This window comes from Trachurus trachurus (genome assembly GCF_905171665.1).
Source record: "Trachurus trachurus genome assembly, chromosome: 6".
In the NCBI taxonomy this organism is placed as follows: Eukaryota; Metazoa; Chordata; class Actinopteri; order Carangiformes; family Carangidae; genus Trachurus; species Trachurus trachurus.
The window spans coordinates 28,026,042-28,039,340 of record NC_139897.1 but is presented as its reverse complement, the minus strand read 5'-3'; the positions used below and the strand labels follow the sequence as shown (position 1 = coordinate 28,039,340).

At 40.7% G+C, this 13,299-nt stretch overlaps 1 protein-coding gene across 1 annotated transcript; it reads right to left on the bottom strand.

Annotated features, from left to right (window-relative positions):
• Nucleotides 1–1,612: 1,612 nt before the first annotated feature.
• LOC310987907 (CUB and zona pellucida-like domain-containing protein 1) lies at nucleotides 1,613–11,107 on the bottom strand (the record flags this gene model as incomplete). Its single annotated transcript, XM_083974376.1, has 11 exons — nucleotides 11,038–11,107; nucleotides 10,789–10,932; nucleotides 10,329–10,387; nucleotides 9,279–9,469; nucleotides 8,793–9,193; nucleotides 8,558–8,657; nucleotides 7,340–7,535; nucleotides 7,180–7,258; nucleotides 2,646–2,847; nucleotides 2,234–2,377; nucleotides 1,613–1,885 (listed from the first exon to the last, which is right to left on the bottom strand). Exons 3-11 carry the CDS (start codon nucleotides 10,363–10,365, stop codon nucleotides 1,613–1,615), a joined length of 1,623 nt encoding a protein of 540 aa, XP_083830502.1. The 5' UTR covers nucleotides 10,366–10,387; nucleotides 10,789–10,932; nucleotides 11,038–11,107.
• Between the last annotated feature and the right edge of the window lie 2,192 nt (nucleotides 11,108–13,299).

Below are 13,299 nucleotides of genomic sequence, written 5' to 3'. Positions count from 1 at the left end.
CCTTTTACACTCAAAATCCAATCAGTCCAAGAGAACATTTGTGTCGAATTTCAGGAGGATCAAAGTGTTACTGAGAGATTGTGTGATGATGACAGGCTGAAAACAATCTGACAGCACTCAGGGAGGGGCTTGTCTTCTGACTGTGGGCGGGGTTTATGTCCAACAGGATCACGTGACATAGGCATAAACTGCAGCGTTTCACATGGAGCCACAAAATCTGACAGTGTTTCTGCTTCAAATTCTAATTTCACTAAATAGAAAATTACACAAGCACGAGATCACGTCCAAACATTCAGCCACTATTTTGTCTTCAGAGCAGGAAAGTCAGCAGATGAGTAATAGTTGGTTTAATCTGTCTTTTCATAAAACACAGTTACGAGGTTTTCATGTCTAAATTAAATTCAACATCAGAATATTTTGTAAGAACGGCCCATTTTAAAGACAACACACCCACTGGCAAAATAAAACTGGTTGTATTTGTTTTTGTTTACATGACCTTTTCCCCTATGGCTCTGACAGAACTCAGTCTTGGTTTATAAATTATTTTTTAAAACTCCTGTACAACTTTGAATGCTTATTAAAACATATTTTCTTTGTTTCCTGTGACGACCATTTCTCATGGTAGTTATTAAATTACTAGGAAAGATACATTGACTGAGTGACTGAGAGTGAGTTATTGTTTTATTTATTGTTTTAGTGGCGTAACTTTCAAGCAGTCTATTTTAGCTCAAATTTGATCATTTTAACAATTTCTTTTTTCATGTTTTTTTTCTGCTGTTGCCTGATGAATGTGTGATGTTGCTGCTGCTGCTGCTGATGTAATGATGATTTCCTTTTAACAATTATTAAAGCATCTGTCTGTGTATCTGTCTGAGTCAGTAACATCGACACATTGCCGCCATGCCACAATGTCATTGTTACCATGACATAGCAGTTTTGATTCAGAGGGATTTCAGGGATACGACACAATTAAGAAGCAGAAAAATCCAAGGCTTTCCTCTGACAAAAAGCCTTTACTGAGATGGTTATTTCATTAAAACCAGTTTGAAAACAGGCCAGTGCATAATAAAACTAGAACTAGTGAAGCTGACACTGCTCACCCCGAGAACTAGTCACATCTTGGAAATGAATTCTGCTTTGAGAATATACAAAACAATAAAATATCATCAATGTACCACCCCCACCATTCTATCTTGTTTGCTGTGATAAATGAAATATTTTTCCCATACAATAATAAAAAATTGCATAAGTAGGTGCAAAAGAAGCAGTACCCCCATAGCAGTATACCCTGATCTTAGATGTACAATTGATTGTGAAAAAGAAACACATTATTGTTAGCTGAAGAATGAAAAATAATAGAATAGAAAATGACACAAGCATGAGATCAAACATTCAATCACCGTTTTGTCTTCAGAGCAGGAAAGTCACAGCAGGTGAGTTATAGTTGGTTTATTTTGTCTTACAACTATGAACTTCATGTCTGAATTAAATTCAACAACGTCAGAATATTTTGTAAGAACTGCTAAAGACACACCTCACATTTTTAAGACAACACACCCGCTGAAAAGATAAAACTGGTAAGATGTGTCTTTTTCATTTTTTTGTTTTATTTCTAGACCTGTTTAAGCAGGAGGCCATAAGGACGGATGGCTCTCTTTACCAGTTCCTTCTCTTTTTCCTCTGGTGTTCCTTTAGGGACTTCAATCAGCCAGTAAACAGACCTATCCTTACATTTCACTCTGTACTTGGTGTTGATTCGGTTCTGCAGAATTGCTTTATACGTCTTTTCATCCGTCTTTGAGGTGAATTCTGTGGCATATCCCTCTGCCACAGAGATGTCAGGAGTAGAGTAAATCCCCCTTCCATACGCAGCTCCGCTCCCTGCCTGTTTGATACAAGCATGAATTAGAACTCATCATCACTTATCAACCTCAAACACACAGAACGGTGAAGACTTCCCTGATGATTGTGTTTATGATATCATTATAGCACACATTTACACAAATCTGCATAATGATGTTCAGTTATTCTATTTTTTACATATTCAACTTTGTGACCAGGATTAACAGATTAATTTTTACTGATTCTTAATAAGGACAAGAGTGGATTTGTATCAACAGCAGTGTTTTATTTAGACAGACATGTCAATAGATACCTTTTCTGTAAGTGCTTGTGTTATGTGTCTTTATTCATACTCTGTATTTCTGTTATAATAAGGAATATAAATACAAACCTCATAGTTTCCTTCGACAATGCCTTTAACACTCTTCGATGATGTCCCATGGTAGGACACAGGCCACTCTCCTGCCACTGATTTGTTCTTATCGGGACGCTGATGGGGTCCCAGCCAGGTATCGTTCTCATACTTACCCAGGACCTGTGACAAAGCATTCACATCATGTGACATGTTGATGTTTTGATCAAGTAGTGATGTCAGCTTAATCGGTGAGACAGTAAACTCAGTGAGGTGTTTTCTACGACTGCATGGTGCAGGTTATGTGTGACACGATCAGGGTGACTAAATCTGTCCACAGATGGACACTCAAAAACTTCAACACCACCTCTATCGCATGGAGAGGCCTCTCGAAACCCCCACCTCCATCTCCCTCCCCACACTCACACGCACACACCCCATCCATATTTACCTTGAGGCCAATACGAAACCAACCATTTGGGCGTTTATACGGCTCTCCACCTCTCTCGGCAGGTCCTTGATGACGCTTATCACTAAAGTCCTTGTCAAACTCAGGGGCAAAGAACTCTTCCCCAATAGTGAACATCTCGGGATCCCTTTGGATGCCTCCTCCCATCACGTCGGAGACTCGAGGGCCCGATGGGGACACCTGCCTGTAATGTGAATGGTGGATATGCAGGTCCAAAGCACATTAATGTCAGTCTCTTCTAAACAGATCTATTTATCATCTTCACAACACATTCTGCAAATAGACATATGTTCACCCACTCTAAGGGATTAAACTGTCTGATGAATTTAAAAAAATCATTACTGTATTTGTTCTGCATTCCAAACAGTTCGGATGAGATCGGTGCTGTCCAGCTGCCTCTGCCCTGGCCCTGGCATCCAGTCTCCTCCTGCTGCTCCACCAGCTTGATCAGTTTGGAGTTGTTGCATTACAGGGACACCACAGAGGGCACTCAAAGCCTCTAGTGCAATCCGTCTATCCATAGTTGCAGTTAGCTTCTGTATAACAAAGATGATGAATGGTCCTGTTGAAGTTTCTGAAGCCCCGTCCCGTCCGAGGAACCTGAGGAAGAGCTCTTATTTATATAAGCAGGGGAAGGTCATGTTGTAACAGGTGGTTCTTGTCAAGTCAGATTTTTCTGTAGTTGTACATACCTGCTGGCATCAGTCGGAACGGTCGGCACATAGTTGGTAGCATTAATAATTTGGCTTCATTGTCTCACAGTAGCTTTGATTCAGAGGGATTTCAGGGACACAACACTTATTTCACCGGTTTGTCCTGTTTTTCTAACGTATGAAAGTCCTTACAGGAGTTCATCTGAGTTTGTGATGACAGTGACACGACTTCTCAGTGGATGCTTAAGTGACATGCTTTGTGTACACTGTTACGCTGTGACTGATTTACAAGTTGGTGGCATTTTGATTTTTATTATACATCAACTTTTCCACCTCCGCCTAAACAGAAGCATACTGCATTTACTTGAATTAAAAAAACAACAACTCTATATATAGAGTATTTTTTTTTTTTCATAATTTTTTCTGACTAATGTTTTTTTTCTGTTTTTCGTAGTAAATTTTTTCCTCCTGTTTTTCGGGGTAATTTTTTTTGGACTTAACGAGTATATACGATTTCAAAAATCCTGCGAGAAGCTCCCACCCGCAAGTAACGTTTAACCGCTGTGGTCAAGCCTCCACTTCATCACGGATCTATTAGATCTTAGATCCATAAGATACGCTCCACAAAAAATACAGTCGAGCTATCACCGGCATTGTAGATTTTTAAAGGAAAAGCCCACTAATTTTTCTTATTTTCATTGTGTTCCCAGTAAATTCAGATTTACCTATTTTTTACAGAACACCACGTAACTCAGAAAATATCAGAATAGTCTGATGTAGCGCCTTTATTTTGAAATCAGTCCTTATGTTACTTGCAGGTGCAGCTTCTCACGGGATTTTGAAATCTCAAAAGCTAAGTCTGAAAACAATTACCCCGAAAAACAGAAAAAAAATAGTCACAAAAACAGGATTGTTTTAATTCAAGTGAATATAATACACTTCCGTATCCGCCAAATGCAAAACATTTTGGTAACACTTTACTTAAAGGTCTCATCATAACACTGTCACATCAAACATCATAGAGCATTATAACTCTATTATAATACTTGACCTTATGAGCCATTATAAAATGCTCTATGTGTTATGCTTATTGTTATAAGGCCTTATGGTCATTTATGAGTATTTATAATGATAGTTATACATGCCTATAAGCCAATTATAACACATTATAACTATGTTGTATTGCATTGTCGATGTGGGCTACTAACACTTATAACGTATTATAATACCTGACCTTATATGTCAGGATAAAATGCTTTATAGCGTGTTATGATTATTGTTATAAAGCATTATGATCATTTATGAGTGTTTATAACTATAGTTATACAGTGCTATAACTGCATTATAACTCATTATAAGTATGGTTATAATGCGTTATAATAATAATACATTTTATTTGTAAAGCACTTTTCATAAAGTAATCTCAAAGTGCTTATAGAGATAGGCGTCGGTAAAGTGTTACCAACAATTCTTTTAATTACATTTTTACAACTTTACAACTTTAAATGCCTTGACATTAAGGGAATTCTTTGTTACTTTTCCTGTGATAAGCCTTTCTCATGGTCAATATTAAATGACTAACGATACATTGACTCACTGATTGTTTTAATTAGTGATTTTGGTGGCATTACTTTAGAGCATGGTCTATTTTATCTTAAATCTTACAATTTTAACAAATTAGCATGTAGATTTGTGTTTTTGTTTTTATTTTCTGCTGTTTCCTGTGTGTGATGTTGCTGCTGCTGTGACTACAGTATAATTTCTGACTGTGTCACAATGTCATTGTCACCGTCACACAGCAGCTTTGATTCAGAGGGATTTCAGGGACACAACACACCCTGGTTCTTATTTTACCGGTTTGTCCTGTGTCCCACATGTTAAAGTCCTTACAGGAATTCATCTGAGTTTCTTTTCTTTAAATATGAAACTGAACCACAAACATACATTAGAATCTATATAGAATTATAAACTATACATTAGAGTTCAAGGGACAGAACGTATGGTGGTATTTTATTTTGTATTGTTCTACTTGTGAGCAAGTGTGCATGGTAGTGGGGGGGGAAAGGGGACCCCCATGAAAATCCTGAAATTATCATTTTTTATGTGTGATGTTTTTATTTTGAATAAATTGACCCCTCCAATTAATTGTTGTCATAATTCATTTCAAATATATTGATAACATCAACTGAGAAAATGAACTCTGTGTCACAGTCCTCCCAACATATTGGACATTCTGGGGGTCCCCTCTTGGAGGCGCAAAATGGTTTAGTCCGCCCATAGACAGCGGCCAGCGAAAAGTGAAGGAAGATTGAATGACCGGCGGAGCAGAACCGCAAGCTGCTCAGAGCTACGCTACGGAGGCTCATGGGTTTTCTTGGTTTCCCTCATCAAACTCATCAAATACACAATCCAACAACTCCAAAACAAGTTGTGACCTGCACAGTCACCATGCTACAGGTATCTGGTTAGATCAAAAACTCACTCTCAAATATCACAGGGACACAAAAATCAGCTTCCTTTACAGACACAGAACGAACTTTCCACTGTCTAGTAGAAAACTGATTGTAGAAGCCTTATTCTTATGTGTTTTAGATTATGATTATGTCATTTGTATGAATGCCTCTGCCTCCACACTTGCTACCCTGAACCTCATTTACCATTCTGCCATTAGGTTCATTACTGGTAACAGCTATTTGATTCATCATTGTGTTTTATATGAGAAGGTGGGCGGGGCTCCTCTAGCCTTAAGACGAGACAGGCATTGGCTCTTATTTATCTGTAAAACTTTAATTGGAAAAATGCCATCATATATTAGGCTACTTCCCTGCTAAGCCAGTCTCATACTCCATTCTCAACTCGTTCTAGTAACACTAAACTGCAGACACTTGTGTCTCTGGGTCAGTTTAAAGCTATGATAAACTCCTCTGTCTATGAATGTAACAGTTTTAATTGATGAAATTGTCTTCCGTGTTCTTTCTTCTTTAACTTGTGCTGTTATTCTGTGTTGTAAATACTGTATCTGACTTGTACTATCGACATCATTGAAAATAAGAACTTGCTCTCTATGATTCTCGAGATTAAGTTGTTTTAGAGGTAAATACAGGGACAGCTTGATGAAAAACTGTCCCTGAAGGCAATGTGCATCAGCGGTTTTGCATGAATTTGCCTGTTCAACATACAGTAGCTGCCGTGTCACAATGTCATTATCACCGTCACACAGCAGCTTAGATTCAGAGATTTCAGGGACACAACACACCCTTGGTTTGTCCTGTTTGTCCCACATGCATAACCATGCATTACAGGAATTCAGCTGAGTTTCTTTTCTTTAAATATGAAACTCACACACGTAGATTAGTATCTCTCTCTCTCTCTAACATCACAACATGACAAAAGCCAAAATAGGTGTAGTGGTGTATATATTTTTTCACAAAGCACATACATCGTAGATGAATGCATCTTAAATGCATTTTAAATCAGACAGTAGTATAAGTTGAAGCAGTTAGAATCCCAGACCTTTAAACACATTGATCGACCACCGAGGAGCTGCAGTACAAGTTCATCATCAAATCAATGTTAATCATTCTAACAGTGTTTGTTTTTTCCACTTGCAAAGACATAATTCTCCTGATTCTCGTATTTCCATTTAATGTATAGCTGTTGGTAATTGTAAGAATGTGAACATAAAAATCCTTTATTTAATTGTGAATATTAGGAGAAACACAAACACCCAAATTATGCAGAAGAAAATTGTCAAAATCAGGTTTAGAGATTCAGATGTCTTCTCAATTCTGCAAACTCTGCGGTCTTAACTTTCAGATGTAGGCAAAGGTTGGTATTTGACCTTTGACATCTTGACTTTGTACATGATCACTCCACAGACCATGCCAACAACTGCAAGAAGACACCCAGCAATGAATACTAGGTTCAGGTTTAGATTGGTCACTGGAAAACAGAGAAACACAATTTCAATTCAGTCTTGTCCAAAGTCTAAAGCTGAGAAGGAAACACTTCCCATTTTCATACCTGTGGCCTCTGCGGATCTCTTTAAGCGCAAGGGGCCCTGGGAAACAAAGTGGTTGGCGGTCTGGATGATGGCCTCTCTCTTTCGGTGGTGATGTTGGTGATGACCGCGAGGCCACGTGGAGTTGATGCATCCCTGCGAGCATCTGGTGGTCGAGGATCCTGCCTCACACACCACGACTGAACAGCTGATATACACCTGAAAACAACAGTAGTCAGACCTTATACTGTACATACCACCTTACCAAACACATCCATCTATCAAACTATCTCTTTAAAGGAGAATTCCGGTCATTTTTTACCCCTAAATCGTTGTCCTGATGGTCACCCAGTGTTGGGGGGAGCAAAAACCGGAACTAAAATTGATGCAGGCAAACCGGAGTTACACCATGGCTACCCGGCGCTAGGGATAGCGACAACGCTAACCTATGGGGGCAATTCTTTCAACCACAACAAACACTCAGAAAACAATCAAATATCTATGGTACATGACTGGAATCCTTACCACTGAACTCCTATAGTGTACAGTATAAACAGTATAAACTTTGTGTTTTTGCATGTAGTCACTCAACTCTGAAACGTCCTGGAAAGACATCACTAAGCGATCGCAGAGCGCCTGCTCTCCCCGCCACAGAAACAAACACCTTTTCCTTGTTGTGATGATTTCTTTACAAGAATAAACGTTCAGAGATATTTTGGACATTACCACTGCACTGCTCGACCGTTTATTTTTGTAAAGAAATTATCACAACAAGGAAAAAGTGTTTGTTTCTGTGGTGGGGAGAGCAGGCGCTCTGCGATCGGATAGTAATGTCTTTCCAGGACGTTTCAGAGTTCGGCTATCTGAGGTGATGGACTACATGCAAAAACACAAAGTTTATACTGTTTATACTGTTCACTATATGAGTTCAGTGGTGTCTCGTAACGATTCAAGTCATGTACCATAGATATTTGATTGTTTTTTGAGTGTTTGTTGTGGTTGAAAGAATTGCCTCCATGGGTTAGCGTTGTCGCTATCCCTAGTGCCGGGTAGCCATGGTGTAACTCCGGTTTGCCTGCATCAATTTTAGTCGCGTTCTTTGCTCCCCCCAACACTGGGTGACCATCAGGACAACGATTTAGGGGTCAAAAATGACCAGAATTCTCCTTTAAGCATTTAGAAATCTGACAGGAGACATTTATAGGTGTTGATCAAACCTAATTCAATGATTCTCTGCTCACCTGATCGTGCAGTCCGATGAACTTGAAGGCCTCGATGCAGAACCTGAACTGGTTCTCGTGGGCGGGGGTATGGAGTTTAACAGTTGGATCCATGACACACCTTGTCAAAGGAAAATAATAAAAAAAAGGATCAGAACATTGCAAACATTGCACTTGATGCCACTACAGCGACACAGAGCAATCACACCCACTCAGGAGATTTAATTATAAAGCCCCCAACAACAAGTTTTCATACCCATTTTCAATGATGGAGTAGGTTGGGTGGTAGTTGGGGTTATCATAAGGTGTGGCTTTGCAGGACTCGACAAACAGCTCAGTGTTGTTGACTGAGGAGGTGACCTCTATCTGCATGCAAATCCAGCTCCCAAGGTCGTACTCCAGAGGGTATAACTGAGGATCAATGCTGGTGTTGTATTGGCCATCAGGGTAGAACTCAAACTCGTAGGTGAACATGCCGAAGCCTTTCTCCCACACTGTGACGTTCTTTCTGTGTGCAGTGAAGCCCACTGTCACATTTCCTCGTTTGGGATACTTGCAGTAGAACTGCACTTCCAGCAGGTGCTTCCTGGTGATCACGTCTGCAATGTTGTCAACGGTGGTGATTTCATTCTTAAACATAAGGTAATCATCGTCTTCCTGAAAAGGGTAAAGTTCACATGCGGTGAATGAGAACAGAAACATCCGACACTAGTAATGTAATGAAACAAATGACCCTCATTACCTCGATCTGAGTGCCACAAGCATTGAGGGGGACGACAGCGATGACGTGAGTGCTGTTGGAGTGTGTCTGCAGGCTGCAGGCAATGTTGGAGGGATCGCTGAGCCGCAGATGATCTTCATGGAGGCCATCAAATGATGCTTTTTCAACATGAACTGTCATTGATGACGCATCACACACCACGTGAGATTTAACTGGAACGGGATATGTATGAAAGTTGTGTATGTAAATATAATACATGAATTATTTTCATCATAAGATTATTATTTATCATATAGCGTCATACAGACATATTTGTATCTTAATATTGCCATTTGTCAGTACCAAAGACCTGTTTCTAAAAATGAAAGTATATCAAGTTTGTATCTTTTTGCCTCTGAAAGGTCAAGAATTGCCTTCAGAATGCAGCTTGAAGTTTGAGTAAGGGAAATTTATTTTAAAGACATATGTTGAACACTCATAGTTTGCACTCCAATGTGCGGCAGCCATATGGCTCTATAGCATGTTAAGTATTTCATGAACATTTACACATTTACAGGTGTAGTGTTCTCAACGGGCATAAAAAATACAACCGACCCGACCCGCAGGTTTTTAAGCCCGGACCCAACGGAGCCCGGCACACCAACATTAATTATCTGCCTGAACCTGGCCAGACCCGACAAAAAAAAAAAAAAAAAAGCAGCATTCTTTCTTTGCAGCGGGAGCGGGTGGTACCGCTGACAGTGTCGCCAGCGTCTTCTGGCTCACATCATGGCCAGGCCAGCTGTGGAGTATCGTTGGCATTTTCTGGCAGTGATGTTTCAGTCGTTCTGCCCACAGCAGCACAAGATGCCGAGTGGGATATTTGTCTGAGACTCACATGTGAACAAACAACAATTTACGAGAAAAAAGGAAGCCCGAGGTCCGACCCGACCCGAGTCACTTTCATAGTTTTTCGACCCGACCCCGTGGGTCCGGTCGGGTTTGTCGGGCTGGCCCGACCCGTTGAGAACTCTATACAGGTGGACTTGCAACACCAAATGTTGACAGTAAAGTAAACCACCTGTGACTCACCTTGCTCCTTTTCAACATTCACTACAACACACCTCATCTCAGACTGATAGATGCCAGACCTGAAAAGCATTGGTGAACACAGATGTTGAGATGAAATGTGAAGATGCAGAAGCCATCAGCATTTCAATCTAACTTGTCAATGATTGTGAATCATTTTAAATCTTGGTTGCTAAAGTGGTTCCTTTATTTTTCCAATGCTTTCTTAAAACTTCTGTAGACGATTGTATCTCCCACAAGATATCGCACTGGACCTCCAGCATTAATTCAGACCTGGGTCTGTCAGGGGCACTGCAAAAAATGATGATCGCGTTGTCTAAAATCACAATTTCGATCAGAAAATGATAAATCGTTCAGCCCTACAATGTTTGGTTTGAAAAGTGTTTGTAGCAGACCTATAAAACAGCTACGATTTTGTCCACACAAACCGATTTGTCGTAGGTGAAATGAACCCAGTGCTCACCCCGTCGCTGCTTCAACAGCAAAGCAGATTGGGTAATAATCTCCCAGATCATCTAGGACAGGTGTCCACCTAATGACAAATTCACCATGTGTGCTCCTGTGCTTGGTGGTGTTCAGTGGTCCACTGATGATGATAAAATATAATCTATGTGAAAACACAAGAAACCAGATATTGCTTTGTTATCACATTCTAACATACATTTTGTTGCTACAGGACCTCACTGATCACATACTGTGGGTTCATGCTTACGTTGCATACGCAGCTTGAGCTTTGACTCTAATCTCCACTTCTTTGTTGACCTCAGCATGGATGTGTGCTCCATTTTCAGGTGTTGGCTGCAAAAACTTTGGCAAGTGGAGTCCCTCCTGACATGAGGGGGCAGGTCGTTCCACTGGAGTTAAAAAATTAAAAATTATCACGCAGTGCTTGAAAAAGAGCATTAACAGTTTTAAAGAACCTATTTTAAAATTGGGATTTGGCTTGATTTTTTATGTCAGTATCTTTTAAATAGTTTCTACAGGCTCATGTAATGCTACACATTCAACATGAATGAATAATGTGGATTACCTCACAGAATTAGGACAATAATACTTACCAACTAAAGAGAACTGCAAAGGTAGTTTACTGAGAGGAGCAGTGTTTGCAGACGACATTGTGTATGGTGTCGTGGTCCTGGTTGTGGTTGTCGATGCAGCTGTAGTCATAGGGGACGATGGTGTCGATGCTGCTGTGGTGGGAGGTGTTGCAGTGGTGGTTGGGGTTGTCGGTGCATCTGTGGTTGTCGGTGCATCTGTGGTTGTTGGTGCATCTGTGGTTGTCGGTGCATCTGTGGTTGTTGGTGCATCTGTGGTTGTCGGTGCATCTGTGGTTGCACTGAACCACCACCATGGAGTTGGAGTTGGAGTTGAAGTTGATGGTGTGGTTGTCGTGGCCCTGGGAGTCAATGCATGTCTTTTACTCCTCCCTGTCATCAGTGGGCTCCTCGAGGAGTGGGATCCATCGGTGTAGGCTAGAGTGATGTGGCTTTGTGGGAAATCCTCCACCACCAACAAAAATGCAAAAGCTGCGGGGTTGGCACTGGCGTTCAGGTAGTGTAATGTACAGGAGTCCTAACAACGAGAACAAATGTTAGATAAGAGAGGTAAAGCATCAATCCATTATTATGACATATAAAAGGATAATTACCGTTTTTTACAATCTGGACCTTATTTCTATCATAATATGCGATCATTTACTCACCCAGATAACTTTGGTTTCATTACAAGTCATTACGACGGAATTAGCTCCAGCCGAGAGCCGCGTATATCCGTATAATGCGAGTACACGGGGCAGCGCAATGCAGCCTCTAAATAACACATTATCTGCCACGAAACTCGTTCATTCACCAATATTTTGTTTCGATATGCTAGTGCTATTCCCCTCTGAGTCCGGGGTTAGCTGTTATCAACATCCGGGGTCTGTAGGTTGACCTACTGACCCTCTGACCTGGATGATGTCATCTCCGACCGCCGCATGGCGCAGCTTGTTGCTACCGCTAATAGCTACTATGGTTCGTTTCTGCGTGTTTCCGACTTGTCAGAACAAAATGAGCAGCTGGACGCAACTCTCCGCAACATGGAAAAATGGACCCGAATGCCGAAGCGGTATCATTATTATCAAAATGAGTCGCGCAGTGCTCAGAGATGACATCATCCAGGTCAGAGGTCAGTAGGTCAACCTACAGACCCCGGATGTTGATAACAGCTAACCCCGGACTCAGAGGGGAATAGCACTAGCGTATCATAACAAAATATTGGTGAAATGAACGAGTTTCGTGGCGGATAATGTGTTATTTAGAGGCTGCATCGCGCTGCCCCATGTACTCACATTATACGGATATACGCGGCTCTCGGCTGGAGCTAATTCCGTCGTAATGACTTGTAATGACACCAAAGTTATCTGGATGAGTAAATGATCGTGTTTTATGCTAGAAATAAGGTCCAGATTGTAAAAAAAACTGTAATTATCCTTTAAGATATACAATAGATTTTTCAAATGACCTGAACTAAGTGGAAGCCTGAAGGCAGGTGGCAGTTGTCGCACTCAGGGGCCATTGCGTACCGGCATCGAACTCGGTCACCGTCAGGATCATATGACATCAGGTTGTATGTCCTTGGGCAGTTCTGAGAAACTCTTGAACAGACACATAAACATGAGTTAATAAGAAAAAAAAAAAAGATCAATTCAGCTGCTGTAGAAGTGTGTTTGGATCTGAATATTGCAGTTTCTATAAAAATAGCTAGTGGTGAGTAATTTTAGGGTCAAGAGAGGAAGCTTACCGGAGGAAAGGTAGAATGGCAATGACTGGTGATCTGTTTGGTTGTCTGGTGTCAGATCTTGTTCCCAAATCCACATGAGTCATCAGCCTCCAGGAAGTGACTTTGTTGCGCGTTTGGATCCAACAACAGCCAGTTTCCCTGATATGTGTAGAAATGACAATTACTGAAAGATGCACTGTAGATAAATGTTAAC